At 39.5% G+C, this 15,629-nt stretch overlaps 1 protein-coding gene across 2 annotated transcripts in view; it reads left to right on the forward strand.

The window, feature by feature from the left end:
• The window catches only part of dagla (diacylglycerol lipase, alpha), a 43,374-nt gene extending 30,936 nt beyond the window's left edge, over positions 1 to 12,438 (forward strand). The window contains exons 15-21 of one of the 2 annotated variants that reach the window (XM_025906062.1): positions 2,127 to 2,195; positions 2,281 to 2,353; positions 2,629 to 2,837; positions 3,184 to 3,310; positions 7,312 to 7,478; positions 7,739 to 7,756; positions 8,852 to 12,438. In XM_025906062.1, coding sequence (XP_025761847.1) covers positions 2,127 to 2,195; positions 2,281 to 2,353; positions 2,629 to 2,837; positions 3,184 to 3,310; positions 7,312 to 7,478; positions 7,739 to 7,756; positions 8,852 to 9,956 — 1,768 coding nt within the window. In that variant the 3' untranslated portion in view covers positions 9,957 to 12,438. The remainder of the gene's footprint in view (positions 1 to 2,126; positions 2,196 to 2,280; positions 2,354 to 2,628; positions 2,838 to 3,183; positions 3,311 to 7,311; positions 7,479 to 7,738; positions 7,757 to 8,851) is intronic. The other variant, XM_019358233.2, reaches the window with a different exon arrangement.
• Positions 12,439 to 15,629: the final 3,191 nt, after the last annotated feature.

Below are 15,629 nucleotides of genomic sequence, written 5' to 3' on the forward strand. Positions count from 1 at the left end.
TATCATCTCTTTTTGTAACGATGTAGCCTATTTTTGGTCCAGTGGTTCAGAGTTGATTTTTATTTTGACTGTGCACAGTTAACACTGCATACCACCATGCAGCTGGATAACTGTTTGCTATGCAAATTGTACTGGAAGGAAGTTTGTACCAAGAGGAAATTAAATGGTGCAGTGCACCTTTTAGTATTCTGTTAAAGTCATCACGACACATGGCAGTTCTTAAACTGCTGTCACAAGATTTCACAGAAGAGGGGTGGCTAAAGAAAAGCATGAGTAGAAGTAGTATAAGCCCCACTAAAGCACTGTTTGTTGCCCCACATGTATGCAGATGAGGAAAAAAAGATTAAGCCCCCTTTCATAGTTATAGTTTGTGTCCAAATTTTCCCAAGGGCTTTTTGCCCCTCAGATGTAAAAGGCTCATGGGATATTGTCGTCACCTCACTCGGTGGGTGGGGGGTTTGACAGCTCACAGTATCACAGTGTTTCTAAGTATCAAGAACCAGAATAAGAAGTTTCATCAAGAGCCGTGCAACCCAAACACCACCGTTTCCACCGTGAAACATGGTGGTGAGAGTGTTATGCTATGGGATGTTTCAGTGCCTCCGAAACTGGGAATCTCGTTGAGGTGGAAGAAATCACAATGACAGAAAGATATGTGAAAATTTTAAAGGAGACCTGAAGCAGGCAGAAGCAAAACTGGGTCCGGGTCATCGCTTCGTCTTCCAACACGACAACAACCCAAAACATACGCCGCTCCTGGTGAACAAATACAAATGTGAGACTTGTTGAAAACAAACGACTGCAATAATTTTGACCATGGTAATGTTTGTATTTTGTGAAATAATTTTGTTTCTGTGTGCAAAGCATCCAAAAGAAAACAAGGATGGTTGGAAAAGCTGTTTAAAAAAACCTCCTGGGAAATGTTTGGGATATAATTAGGTACCTGAGGGGGGGAAAGAAAAAGCTTTTTTTCCTCATCTATATAAGTTAATAATATGCTAAACGTGTATTTGTTTCTGCAAATAATACAGTAAACTATATCTGGATGGTATCGCTAGTTGATCTTGCAGGATTTGTATTAACAAAGAACATCCTTTTTAGCTGAATGATCTGATTGTTCTTCTTGATATACTCTTGCATCAAAACTTAATTTTCTTAGTATTAATTACATCACTGAATGCTAAATGAATGCCTCTAATTAGCCATTGCATTCCCCCAATGTGGCATAAACATAGGCTTTCCAGCGCATATGGTGTATGCCACATAATGAGAGCACACTCCACAGTGGCACAGCTGCACTTTCAATTCATCAGACTTGCCAACCATTTTCCAGTCATTAAACCTTAAACTCAAAAGGGTTTTTGTATTAAAACTTTACATTGTGCTGTTTAGTCACATGCTATAGGCTATCACATCACTATTTAAGAGTAACTGCCCACATAGCCAAAGCTTTAAGTTGCTATTTTTGTTTTTCATGGATTCGGCTCATTTATAGGAAACCCATCGTGCATTTCCAAAAACAGGCCTCCTCCATCATCTTCTTTTCGGTAACCTGTTCACATGCAAATCAATTGTAGAAGTGCAGTTCATGTTAAATCCATAAGTTTACATATTAAGGGAGAGATGGGCTAACAGGAAGGGCACTTCTTCTGAAGACATGTAGTTCGTGTTTACCAGCTGCATCACCAGTAGACTTTTTAACCTCCAGAGTGTTCCTGTTTTTCTCTCAGTCTTCATGACGTCATGTGCTCCTGGGGACATGAACTGCAGTGTAAGCACCACAAAGGTGGCTTTGAGGACTTTGGCAGGTGACATCACTCTCAAGGGAGTGTGTGTATATCGTCAGAATTCTGTAAAGGCAGAATTGAAAGACGACGCAGGTCTGAGAACACGCTGGTGTTGCAGCTGGTGTGATCCCATCACGAGATGGTCTCTAATTTTCTTAAAATCTTCTCCCCATGATTTGCAGTGTTATATCAACCAGGGCATTTTATTATGGTCACATAGAGTGCATCCTGTAAATATGTAGCGTGCAGACTGTCCCATTATTTACCCTCTGCGTATCCAGTATTCCGTAATTTAACTTCTTTTCTTTCTTTTTTTTTTTTGTCTTTTTATGCACCCAGTGAGGATGCCATGGAGTACTCCAAAGAGTTTGTCACATCCGTAGTTTTGGGTAAAGACTTGGTGCCAAGGTATCCTCTTTTACTACATCAGTATACTAATGTTACCTTCACCCTTCTGCAGTATTACCCACAGTAGCCTTCTGGTCTGTCGTAGGCTTGGCCTGTCACAACTAGAGGGTTTCCGACGCCACCTTCTGGAAGTTTTACAAAAGAGTAACAAGCCAAAGGTGACTTAACTTCTTGATGTTATAGAAGATTACAGACTTTTAGAGCATTTGCTGTATGAAATCATCTGGAAGAAAAAAACAAATGAGATTGTTTCACGAAAAGCATGCAGTAACAAGAGAAGGCTGATCGTTGCTGTTTTTTAATCTATTAAATTCAGCATTATAAAACCTGTAGCATTTCTCATTTTTATTTCTGAAAGTTTTGTTATGAAAGAATGCATACAAATAAAGAAATGCATACGTTTTTTTTAAAAAAAACAATTTTTTCCCTACAGTGGAGGATCATTGCGGGAGGCACTAAATGCATCCCAAAATCAGAGCTTCCACTAGAGGATGATGATCCTCAGTCTCAGCCTGCAGCACCCCCAAGCAGTCGCTTGTGGCTACATCCCAGTGACCTCAGCATCGCCTTGTCAGCCTCCACACCCCTCTACCCACCTGGCAGGATCATCCACGTGGTACACAACCATCCTCCAGAGACATGGTAAGAAAACTGGTTTGAAAGCTGCTGCAATTAAATGCAAACATGCGTTTTCTTTTTTTGTTTTACCGTGTCTAAAGGTAAAACAGAAAGTTCATCCTTATATATTTTTCTTCTTCATGCTGCAGTACTTTTTAAAGCGTCTTGGAGTCCTTTTGCTTTTTGCTTTTTAATCTTTTACCCCAACGTATGAGTTTTTTGACTTGATACAAAAATATTCCACTTAGTGGTGTGATACAGTGCCCCCCCATGTTCTGTATTATGAGGAAAATATGTTAAGTCAACCTGTGTGTTTACTACTTCTCATTTTGACTGACAGATTCTCCCTCTTTCTCCCTCTCCCTTTTAGCTGTGGTCAGGAAGAGCCAACCTACTCAGCATTGTGGGGGGACAACAAGGCTTTCAATGAGGTCATCATATCACCTGCCATGCTTAATGAGCACATGCCCCACATGGTGATGGAGGGTCTCAACAAGGTCTGTTTTTTAAATCTGCGTGCATGCATTATTTTGAGGGGGGTGTATTTGAAATTGTGCAAAAACGGCTTTTTAATTTTGTTCTTGATTTCCAACACTGGGTAACGGATTAGACGGGTGATGCTTACATGGGGATTGGCTCTAACAATTAAAGAAAATAAACAAAAGAGATGTGGGTCTTAATAAAGGCTGGAATACTTACAATTACAGGTTGTTTTATTGAAAATAGAGGCCAGTAGCAATTTTATGTTTTACTTTTAGTTTATCTTCTTATTCTGGAGATAAGGTTAATCTTAGTTAAAAATTCACTAAAAGCATTTTAGTAAATTGAGAGCTTAATTGTGTGAAATTTATCTGGAAACATGCCCATAAAAATATTTAAATATAAGTTTTTCTACAGACATTTGCAGGTATTGTTACTAATAAACCCTGCGAAGAATGATGACATCTAGAGATAACTTAATCGAAAATTGAAGATTTCCTCATCCTTTAAATCTACCCATCTTGTGGCTTTCAATAACACTGGGGACTCGAACTAGAAATTATCATATTTTGGTTATTGTCATTTAGTTCCTGTAGTTGCACCATACAAAAAAATGTGCAAATTCAAAGGTAAAGGTCTTAGGATCGTCAAGCTTTAATTTAAGTGGAGTTAAGAATTCATTTTGAGGCATTGCAAAAAATTTAATGCGACTCAGTTGTTACTTTATGCATGTGACCAATCATTAACCTACAACTCACCACACCTTTTTGTTTTTCTCCACATTGCTCCTGTCTCAAAGCATGGGAATTGTTCACTCGTGGCTGGTTTCATGGTCTTTCTTTGGTCTTTTTGAGCCTGTTCGTCATGGACGTTGAACATCTGTTTTGATAACAGGGTATTAATGTGAATGTTTGCATGTGATGGACTGATTTTGGGGGACTGCACTTGTTGTGGCTGAGGACTTCATGTTGTCTGGTGTTTTTCCTGTCTGTATATGGTGTTTTTCAGCTTGGTTTTGCCTTTGTGTTTGTCTCTCTAGATGAACGTTTAAAGTTAAGTATGTGTGTATTTGTGAAGTGTGTGCGTGTATAGGATGTAGTGGTGTGATATATTTGGTGTTTCTGCAGGTACTGGAACCATTTTGTCCCCTGTCTGAGCAGGAATACTTGGAAGCAGAGGAACTGGGAATCAGTCAACCTACATCCAGTACCACTGAGTTAATACTCTCCCAAACAGAACTAAACGCTAATCCTCCTCCCTCCAACTCTTCATCTGCCAACCACAAAGACCTGTCTTGCACTGGCTCCCTTGCAGAGACTGAAACTGTCTCTACACCACTCGCTGTCACTTCTTCTTCAGTTCCAGATGCTGAGTCTTTTCTCCCACCTCCTCTGTCAGACTCTACCTCTGTCTTTCAGCCATGCATGGTGTCTGTCCCTTCCAACACTCAGTCAGGAGTTCTTCCAGCTGAAGATGATTCATGCGTTTTACCACAACCTCAGTCAGAACCACGCGTCTCTCACCACCATCAAGAGGAAATCCGATCTAACAAGTCTAACAGTCCTCAGATAGAAAACTCTCCTCCCAAGATAAAAGTGCCAAACAATCTTTTTGAATCTGTTGTCTAAACTTTATCACATTTAGACGCTGAAAAATTCTAGTACTATGTACATTGCTAGTCTACATATTCTAAGGAGATGCTAATCGTAAGACTGAATGCAACTTTTACTTGTTGCATTCAGTGTTGGAAACATTTCTGCATTATGTGTAAAACTTAGATGTTGGCCAGTCTTAGGACAAAGGCTAGAGCCAAAAGTCGTAGTAAAGCTGCTATTTTTTTTATTATTATTTTTTTTTTTACTGATTTTAGAGCAACCACAAATGACCAGTATGTAAAGAATCTTCTTTAACCACCAACTGGCATTTTTACTCTATAAGCTTGCTGGATCCAACAAGTCCAGGCGATTTATTGGTTGCCTTTAAAAGGTGTTTCTCCAAAAGCATTAAGCATGACATTGAAACTCGACTGAATAGCTGGCACATCAAGTTTTATGGGGTAAAGAAATGCACATCCACAAGGCAATGTGGTCAAATTTTATCAATAACCATTTCCATTAATACGTCACTGGTTAATGATGTGTACAATGGTACAGGAGCATGCGATGGCTTTAAACCGTGGAGTCAGAAACGATGAGTCCAAACTCACCTGGACTCCTTTACTTGTTAATGAGGTTCATCATCCAGCTTTCCTCAAACCAACCCTTCATTCTTTTTCCGTTCCTCTCTCAGCTGCAGTGCCTGTGGTCAAGTGCTTTGGCACGAACTTTCTAATCCTGGTCCTCGACGTAACAAGTTTTCTTTGTATTCACAAAGTTTCTATGGTAACCTAATTTCTTCCACATTAACTGCTCTTTCTTGCTTCCTGCCTGGGTTTTTCAGTAGCTGCAGCTCTTCTCTGTGAATGTGTGTTCCCCTTTTTATTTTGCTCTTTGAAAGCACACATTCAGCACATAATCCCCTGGAAAAAAAACCCCAAACTGTCAATTACTCATCAGCAGCAGATGAAGCAGCAAGGGGGAATGAATGTGTAAATACAGTGTTCAACTATGCTGTAAAATTTATGCTCACAGTGTCTTTTCAAATTTAAAGATTTTGGTTTTCTTATTACTGGCATGCAGGATAGTGAGTTTACTATTAAAAATAAATTTGTAGTTTACACAATTTTATATCCTACTTTGTACACTTCATATATCAGTGTGCTTTTATTAATTCTATACGCTAATGCTGTTGAGATATGCAATGCAAAAAACCGTCCAAGTATAAATTTGATGTATTTTGTCATCATTTGTAGTTGTTGTGTCTACAGTCATAGATATGTTTGCTGTTGTTGGTGCCAGTTATTTAATGTGGTTTACTACTTGCAGAAGCATGTTCTCTTGTGTCTTTAAACTCACCCATGTAACACATTGTTTACACTTGTCATCCATAACCAATTTGCACAATATAACCATAATAAATATATTAGCTTTTGTCTTTTTGTTATTTTCTCTTTTAATCACCTCATTCCATTGTCACATGTATTTTTTTGTGTGTGTTCATGTCCTCTAATATTTCCACCTGTTTTGATACCACAATGTGTTATCTTTTAAGTCATTAAAGTTAACCAAACAATTGCGTGCTGATTTGTGGCTTGCCATTAATGTTTTGGGGTTTTGTTTTGTTTTTTGTTCTGTTCTCATTTACGTCAGTGAACATAACACGGTTCATATTTTGTTGGACAAACCTTGTGTTGAATGTGTTTCCAAGATGGGTAAAACAGTCATATGGTTTGTTATTCCCTATAGTGGTAACGCAGGTCTTGCGTAGTTCTTGCTCAGGCATCATGACTCTGTTGTGGGTGTTTAATGTCAGCTGGAGTAGGTGTGAGCTCACCTTTAGATTGCACTTATATGTAACTGAACTACACTGCTTTTTAACACTATATTACAAGCACTTGTGTGCTTATAAATATAGTTGTAGTGGTGACCCACATAATATTTTTGAAACCATTATAACATTACTGAAATTGATCCAAATGCATACCTGGCATTTGTTATTTCTATCTTTTGGTTCTGTTCTTGATCATTTTGGTTAGTGACGGTGCATGACACAGTCTCGGTTATTGCCCAGCTCATTCAATGGCAATTTGGTGATATACCAGTTTCTTCAGGAATTTTTTTTTTTTCCTCATGTTTTGCTGACGAAGAGGAAGAAAACACCTCAGCATATTTCTGTTTGAATCTAGAAAATGAATAAAGGAAAAACAGTAGGAAGGGTTTTAAAAACTACAAAATCATTGGGTGTCTGCTAGCATAGGAAAGTTTAGAAACATTTCACATATAAAACATGATTAATCAATTAACTTTTTCCAGTTATATATTTTTATGAAGTCATCCTGTTTATTTTGAAACGGATCCTCCCTGGTCGTCCCTCTATCAGTCAAGTTATGTATCTGTTTATACTCCTGTGCTTGTGACAGGTGCTGGAGAACTACAACAAAGGGAAAACTGCTTTGCTGTCAGCAGCCAAGATCATGGTGAGCCCCACAGAAGTGGACTTGAACCCAGAGACCTTGTTCGTGGATACATCAACAACCTCTCAGCAGCCAACGCCTACAACCCACCACCGCAGGAACAGCAGTGTTCGGTTAGTACACCAGGCACCACTGTGGGCGTGTTTAAGCCTGAAAGGATATATAAAATAGTTTGATCTTTATGTTCAGCTTTCACTCTTACCTAGTATGTAATAGTAGCAAATCTCTAAGTATAGGAGAAATCACTGGGAAATTATGCCTTATAATGTAGCTATATAACCAGTACTAAAAAAAAATACAACTGCTACTAACTGCTACTTTATTTTCTCAAAATTATTTTTGTTTGTTCTGTATGTTTAAAAAAAAAAAAAAGACAAAAAACATTGTTACGGTAAGCAAAGCATGCCAATACTAATTTTGCATAATGTCCTCCCTTCTCTCATGCACGCATGCACGCTGTCTGAACACAGAGCCGTTGCAACGTATGGTAGTATTCAGTTCCCACCTCGCCCTCTCTGGTTTAGCCCCTGTCCAAAGTCAGTGTGAACTCCTGGTACAAATGGTTAAATTACGAAGGTACTATCACAAAGTTTTATGACTCTGTCCACAAAAAGTAAAAACCATACCAGATTTAAATTGGACCAATTTCGTTTTCAAGGCGGTCTCCTTGTGGACCTTTGGACACCACTCTGACCACTTGCCTGTTTTCTCATGGTCCCTCTGCTGTGCCATGAAAGAGGACGCCTATTGATGCAACCAAGCTCAAGTTATATGCACTAAATGTCCTCCCTCTGGTACCTCAGGAAATTATAGGTATAGTAGAACTCCACTTTGACAGTCTGTTAGTAGCAGGCACATTCACTGTGAACGACCCCACGAAGGGATGCTTGGCTACTGGCTGGAATCGTCCACTGAAGAGTGCTGCTTGAGTTTTACCCTGAGAATCGGCTCTCAACAGCAGTAAACATGTAATATGTAGGCTGGATGATGGTTTTTACCATCTGCACAAGTGTACATGCAAGCAGTCACAATGGGACTGTAAAGGAGTGAGCAGCAGTCCAAAGGTACACAGGAAGTTGATCTTGAGGGTTTATTAAACGATTCTTAAGTGAAATACGTTTTCTTTTTCTTTTTGTGGACAGACTCACAGAACCTTTTGATCCCACCTTGTACTTTACCTCTCCTGTATTATAAGCCAATACAAGAGCACATGCACTTGGATACACTCCTGCCCTTCCAGTCTCTTTCTCTTGTTTTTTTTTTTTTTTTATCTTTCCTCCATCTATGTAGTATTTTGCAATGTTCACCTGCTCTGTAGACTCTAGATACCTGTAGTTTCAGTACTAACACTTTTCATTTCTATCCTTTTTCTTTAACCTTCCGTGAGTTATTTTGACTCGTTTTCATGTCTGTCTTGTGTTTTGAATCCCCTCTCCTCTCTTTTCCCTTTCATTATGCTCCAACCCATTCTTCTCCTCTCCTCTAGCTCGTGTGCCCAGTCTGAAATATCTCTGGATGGTTTCTCTGAGTGCCCCCCTCCTCCAGTGCCTGTAGTACTGCGTGGAGCACGAGAACGTTTGGCAGTGGAGCTGAGGGATCGCAAAGCACCCTTAGCTGTCATGGAGAGTCTCTCAGATGCAGAGTCCCTGTATAGTCTGGATTCCCGACGGTCCTCCGCTGCATTAAGGGGTTCACCAATGCTGGGTAGCCTCCCGTTCCCTTTGGATGCCCCAATCCCAGAGGAGAACCCATCTCTGAGCTCTCGCACTGAGCTACTATCTGCAGATGTCCTCTGCCAAGCAACAACAGAGCATCTGGGTGAGGTTGGGCCCTTCTTTACCCCGCTGGAATCCAGATCAACCCCAGATTATCCTATGAGGCTGTCCCCTGCCACACCTCGCTACAGTGGACTGCATTCCCCAGCTCTGCTAAACCAGAGTGTCTTGGCTAAGTCTTACAAACCTGAGACTAATGCCAACTTGAAAATGCTTCCTGATGAGGATCACCAACAAATGCCTGGTGTCTACAGCCCAGGGAGCACACCTGTTGCTCCCCTAAGTCCACATATTGGTACTAGACCAATGGATAGAGAAAAGGAAGACTGGGAGCTGGAAACGGCAGAGAAACAGTTAAGTGCAGAGACCAGACCAGCGGCTTCTACGCCTCCACCCCATCTATCCAATGGAAACCCCAGCCAGGCAGTGCTGGAGTTCGCCCAGTACTTAGACTCACTTTTCAGACTGGATGGCAGCAGCTCACCAACTCTGGACCTTTCTGATGGGGAGTCAGAATCAGGCCGGGGCTCCTTTGGGCAGGGTGAGTGTCTTGGAGATGAGCAGCGGTTGGATGACAAACAACTTCTGGCCAGGGCAACAGTGGAGCCTAATCTAGTTCCCAAGCCTCCGCGCACTTTTGCTGGATCCGCTGACCCCTCTTCGGGCATATCTTTGTCACCCTCCTTCCCTCTCTCTTCATCTGAGGAACTCAACGACCTTTCTCCTAGCGAGGGTGCCCCATCAGCCATACACTCCCTACGAACATCTCCCCCTTGCCACTGCCCTGAAGAGAACACACTATCGTCTATGGTGTAGAGTGCACTCTGAAGTCTCCAATGCCCTTTGCTCTGATTGAGAGGTGCAGTCAATTTCAGATTTTAAAACATATCACAGTACATGCATGCAATGGAATGCAGTTACTCATCGGAGATCCAGTGACAGAATTTGACTGACCAACTCACACAATATTCCCATTCTTCAGGTGTACCCCCTCGAACTCTGTTTATAGCATTTTCACACTATTGCAATGACTAAGAAAAAAAAGGATACCTCTCTCTGCATGCCAGGGGGCTGTGCTGCTTTTGGGTGAATATAAATAACTGTAGCTTCACAATGCCATTTGAAAATGTTGTCTCACCCACATGGGAATGCGTCCACATTACATCGATTCCCTGAAGTAACCAAATCAAAGGGAGAATATTTAACTGAGCAGGGATTCAAAAATTAACACTGTAGAAGAGGTTAGCATAGGCACATCATCTGGGTTGATGTACTGTACGACTTCCTGCACACTCAGCAGCTCCGGAAATTTGTCCAGCTTTTATTTTTGTTTGATTTCTTTAAATCAGAAATGTGAAGATGGACATTTTGTTAATAAATAGAAGTGATAAGATTTCAAGAAATGTTCCTCAGGTCTACAAAGAATTGACTTTGAGAAAGAGAGTAAGTGTGTTACATTGGTGAGAATCCATGTGTCTTAAACATTTAGTGATTGTGACAAAGTTATTTCAGATGCCTATGGATGTTTTTGAGTCTTTTGGTTACTCTTTATAATGCATGATGATGTTTTTTTTAATTATTTATTTATTCTTCAAGAGAAATCATCATTAAACCACCTTAGACTGACATTTGGTTACTTGCGCACATCATTGCTCAATTTACCCCTGTTGCCAAAAAAAATTTAATACATCGTCTTGCCAAATGTATTTATGAGATGTAATTTTGTATATGTATATGGATATTGCTTTATTTAAAAACAAGCTAAGTTCATTATCTCCTTCCCTAGCCATCCTGTTGATTACCCACATAGACTGTTACACAGCAACTCCAGAAAAGATGTCATCCTGACCTTAAAACACTGCCATGGCTTTCATTTCCAAAACACAGCCTCTGTACACCGGAGTTTATAGGAATATCAAACTTGCTAATAGTTGTCCTGGTTTCATAATAATTACTGTACAGTTCTTCTTGGAGAGCTCTTAGAAACAGGTCAGTCTGCATGCATTCCAGAGTAGCATGGCTGGTATAGAACATGTCTTGTCATTAAGCCACAGTAAAGAAGCTCTAAACATGTCCAGAAATTACCATCGTATGTAAACTCAAACTTTTGAGAGGTTTAATAGTCGCCGAGGTCATCAGACAGGACCAAATTATATATCCTACAGCTCTCTCGGGATAGATTTCTCTTGTTCTGAAGGTGCTCTGTCATTTTGGACGTCAAGGCGTTTGCTTCCCTTTAATACGGTTCATCTCAAACATGCTTGAGGTTGGACTGAATGAATAAATGTACTCGAACATTGCATTTGCCGACTCTAAATGCTGTGTGCAGCACAGTATCTTCCATATCACTCTGGGTGTAACCGATGGGTCACGATTTGAATTATTACACTAAATGTTGTTATCACTTTTATTGCTATATCTGCTGGTATTATTATCCTTATTGCTCTTGCAACAGATTGGTTTGACGTCAGTGGTTTTTATCTCAGTTTTTAAGGAAAGTATGGAGAACTTTTTCGACTTTCCCAGATGTAAGGAGTTAAATATTTCAGGTTTTTTTCCCCCCCTGTCTTGAGTGGAAAAAAATTTGACATTCTGCCATGCCACTGGTAACAATATGCTTTTTGTTTTTTGCAAATGTGTCATGGTGGTGAGACATGCTGCAGAGTGACAGCTTTCTCACAGTGAGTGACCTTTGGTGGAGCGCCACCATCAAGCCTGGAGTCACCATAGTGATCTGCACAGTCTCTCCAATTGGAATAAGATTTGCTGTGGTTACTCACAGCAGACCAGCCAGCCAGTTTACAGTCTGACACTACTGAAATCATGCTGCCAGTCCCAGTAGACACACTAAGGTTGGGCCAATAATTTCCTACATTCAGTAGCTTTGCTTGCAGCTGGTCATGCACTAAACAAACTGAAAGAAAGCACCAATATTTTCCACCATGATGTGTATAGCACCATCTTCTATGTGTAATTATTTATACAGATGTCTAAAAAAAGATGAATTCCAATAGAGTCATGTAGAAAACAACTATATAACAATAAGGAGATAATTACTATATTAAAAAGATATCAGTATTGACATATATATTAAAAAAAAGATTTCATCTGACAGTTATTTATTAAAACTATTGGCAGATTTAAGAATTGGTCTTTATTTAAAGGAATAATTCAACTATGTCTTGTCCATGTTTACCTGGTTTGCTTCCCGTCCTTTCCTGCCCCACAATGAGAATGTATTTAATCCCTCTCCCTTACTACCCCGCCTGTAATGAAATAAACTACAAACTGAAAAATATCCATTTGTGTCTTAACCTTTTCATTCCCCAATATGTGCTGCTGATATGTCTGTTTAAATGAGCCATTAATGTATATATTCAATTTGCTTGTCTTTATTTTTTAAAATAAAGTTTTGATTGTGTTTGTTTGCTCATGCATGAATACACAAAGGATTTGGGTCCCTTAGATTTGATGTAAAGGATGGATCATTGGTTTTAGAAGTGCTGAGAGGCCAGATATATTTTGTGTAAAGATGAGATGTTTGAGCTATTATAAGCCCAGGTGTAGGTGCATTGTATTATGAGTGTACAGTAGGTCAGATTAGAGGCTAGAATCTACTGCTGAGCCTTTAAAGAGGCGTCAACGGTCAAATGATGTGAAGTGGATGTGAGTTGTTGATAAGACCAAGGATCCACATCCACTCCCACTAATATTTGGTTGAATGTCCTTTAGCAAACTGCACCTCGACCAGATGCTTTTGATAGCCATCAGCAAGCTGGTGGTATAATTCTGGTTGGATCTTTGAACACTTTTTATGGCAGAATTCGTAGAGTTAATGTTAGATTTTTAAATGTAAACCACACATTTGAGGTCGGAGCTTTGGGAAGGTCATTCTGGAAGGTTAATGTTAGTCTGCTTTATCTATTCCAAAAGCAGTGTTGATGTTTGGGATCATTGTCCCCATTGAAACAATAAAATAGTATCCAAGTTTCAGATGTTTAACTGTTGTTTTGAGCGAAATTTGAAGAATTTGGAGATTATCCTCCTTCATCATTTTATCAACTTTGCGCAATGTATCAGAACCACTTCAGCTAAACAGCCCCAGAGCATAATACTACCACCACCATGCATGAAGGTTGTAGCAGTTATTGCCTGTTACATTTGAAAGCCTCATCTTTATTCCTCTAAACATAGTTTTTGTTATTGTGGCCAAATAGCAAAATCTTTGTCTCGTATTATATAAGAACTTTAATCCAGAAGCCATTTGACTTGTCCATGTGGGCAGCTGCAAATTTCAATCTTAATGCTACACCAGAAATTACGATTAAGCCCATCTGCTTCAAGGTTCAACATGTTGAGAATTCAGAGATGCTCTTCCGCATGCCTTGGTTACAACAAGTGGTTATCTGACCTAATATTGGCTTCCTATCATCTCAAAGCAGTCTGACCATTCTTCTTTGACCTCCAGCATCAACAAGTCATCGTCACCTTATTACTGTATGTATTCTTTTATTTCTGACAACTCTCCCAACACTGTACAGATGGTTGGGGGGAGGTGATAGACCAGCGTTTCTGAAATACTCAAACCAGCCCATCTGGTACCAACAACTATGCCATGTTCCAAATCTCTTAAATCAACTTTCTTCTTCATTCTGATACTCAGTTTTAACGTCAGCTGGTCGTCTGTATGTCTAAATGCACTGCCATGTGATTGATTTATTCGATATTGGCCTTAACAAGCCATTAAAAAGGTGTACCTAACAAAGTGGCCAGTGTGAACTGTGGGTTCCTTTATATTACTTCTCTGAATATTGCCTAATCGAAAGTGAAAAGCAGAGAAAAGAGGAAATCCCATACACACACTAGCTGTATTTGTGAGTAGTAGAGTGCCTGCTTGTGTGAGACATTTCTGATAATTTCCACAATACCCACTTGTGCTGAAGTGTGGGTTTATTATACAGTATTCTGGCACTTTTCCAGACTGTGACACACTACCTGTAGGCTCACACACTTAAGTGTTCGCCACAGTTGCGGGTACTGGAATAGACCCAGCACTGAGGAGGTGTTTCAGAGTATCAGTACGGATATGAGGCAGAGGGAAAAACTGTACTGACAGGCAAAAAGACCATGAATAGTTCTTGCATCATTAGCCAAAGACAAAAGAAATTGGCTTAACAATGGAAATGCTTCTACTTACAGCAAGTCGACTGTTTTAAGGTGTAAAATCTAATTCTACAAAATATTTTCAACCAACTTAAATAAAACCTCTTCAGTTTTCACTTTGATTGCATTTATTTTTCTGACTTAACTGTGGAAGTTTTTGTTAACATGGTACACAAATGAAAACTTGTGAGCAAACAAAGCAATGCCTACTTATGTTTTCCTTCCTTTTTCAATTTGCCCTTCACCCTGTCCCTCCATCTTCCTCTGTCACACCAATGATCTGTATGTCCTCCTTCACTACATCTATCAATTTTCTCTGTGGTCGTCTTCTTTTCCTCCTGTCTAGCAGCTCCATATTCAACATCCATTGCCCGGTATATTTACTATCCCTCCACTGCACATGTCCAAACCATCTCAGTCGTGTCTCTCTAACTTTGTACTCATTTCTGTGTCCATCCTGGTCACTCACTGCTAGTTCCACCTCGTGTCTTTTTCTTAGTGCTACTGTCTCCAAACCATACAGCAGATCTCATTATCATCTTGTAAGCCTTCACTTTCACTCTTCCTGCTATCCTTCTGCTGCCCCTCATACCCTTTTTCAACATTAAGCCATCACCTTTGTTCTAGAAAATCATTATCAGTACACTTCTCCATTCCTCAGGGATCCTGTCACTCAAGACTGTGTAAAAAAGTCTACTCACTTTTTTCCTAACATCTCCATACTTCCACGGGTTTTTCATCTATACCAATCACCCTTCCTTTTTTTATCCGCTTTTTATCCACTTCTACATTAATTAACCTAAAGCATGCAAAATTTTTCCATATTTCTACATAGTTATATGTATTTGTGTAACTTGCTATGACAAAAATAACAAACCATTGCTATTTTAGCTTTTTAATTCATTAACTTGCCCTTTTTTTTTTTATTATACTCCCACTTTAATTCCGTCAGGTAAAGTGGGACTAATCTTCATATGCTTCTGGTTCAAATTATAGATAAGATTTAGAATATTTTTAAGGCACTAGTAGCAAGAACTTTTTTTCAATCAATTAAAAAATTTCTCCTATTGAATTTTATTATGCAGTTGGTTTGTTTTTTGTTAGTTTGTTAAGCATGAAATCTGAGCACTCATTATAAGGGGCCATTGAAAGCTCAGTGAAAGCACATGGTAGTAAATTTAGAATTTTTTTTTTTTTTTAAACTATCATCATTATTATTATTTTCTTAAATAATATCAGAGGTCTCAACCTTTGATATTAGTAAAATGTGTTCTTATACCTCCAATCCCGCTAGAGAGAAGCAAAACACGTCTCTTCTGGGTCTCT

Source organism: Oreochromis niloticus, linkage group LG1 (assembly GCF_001858045.2).
Source record: "Oreochromis niloticus isolate F11D_XX linkage group LG1, O_niloticus_UMD_NMBU, whole genome shotgun sequence".
NCBI classification, from domain to species: Eukaryota; Metazoa; Chordata; class Actinopteri; order Cichliformes; family Cichlidae; genus Oreochromis; species Oreochromis niloticus.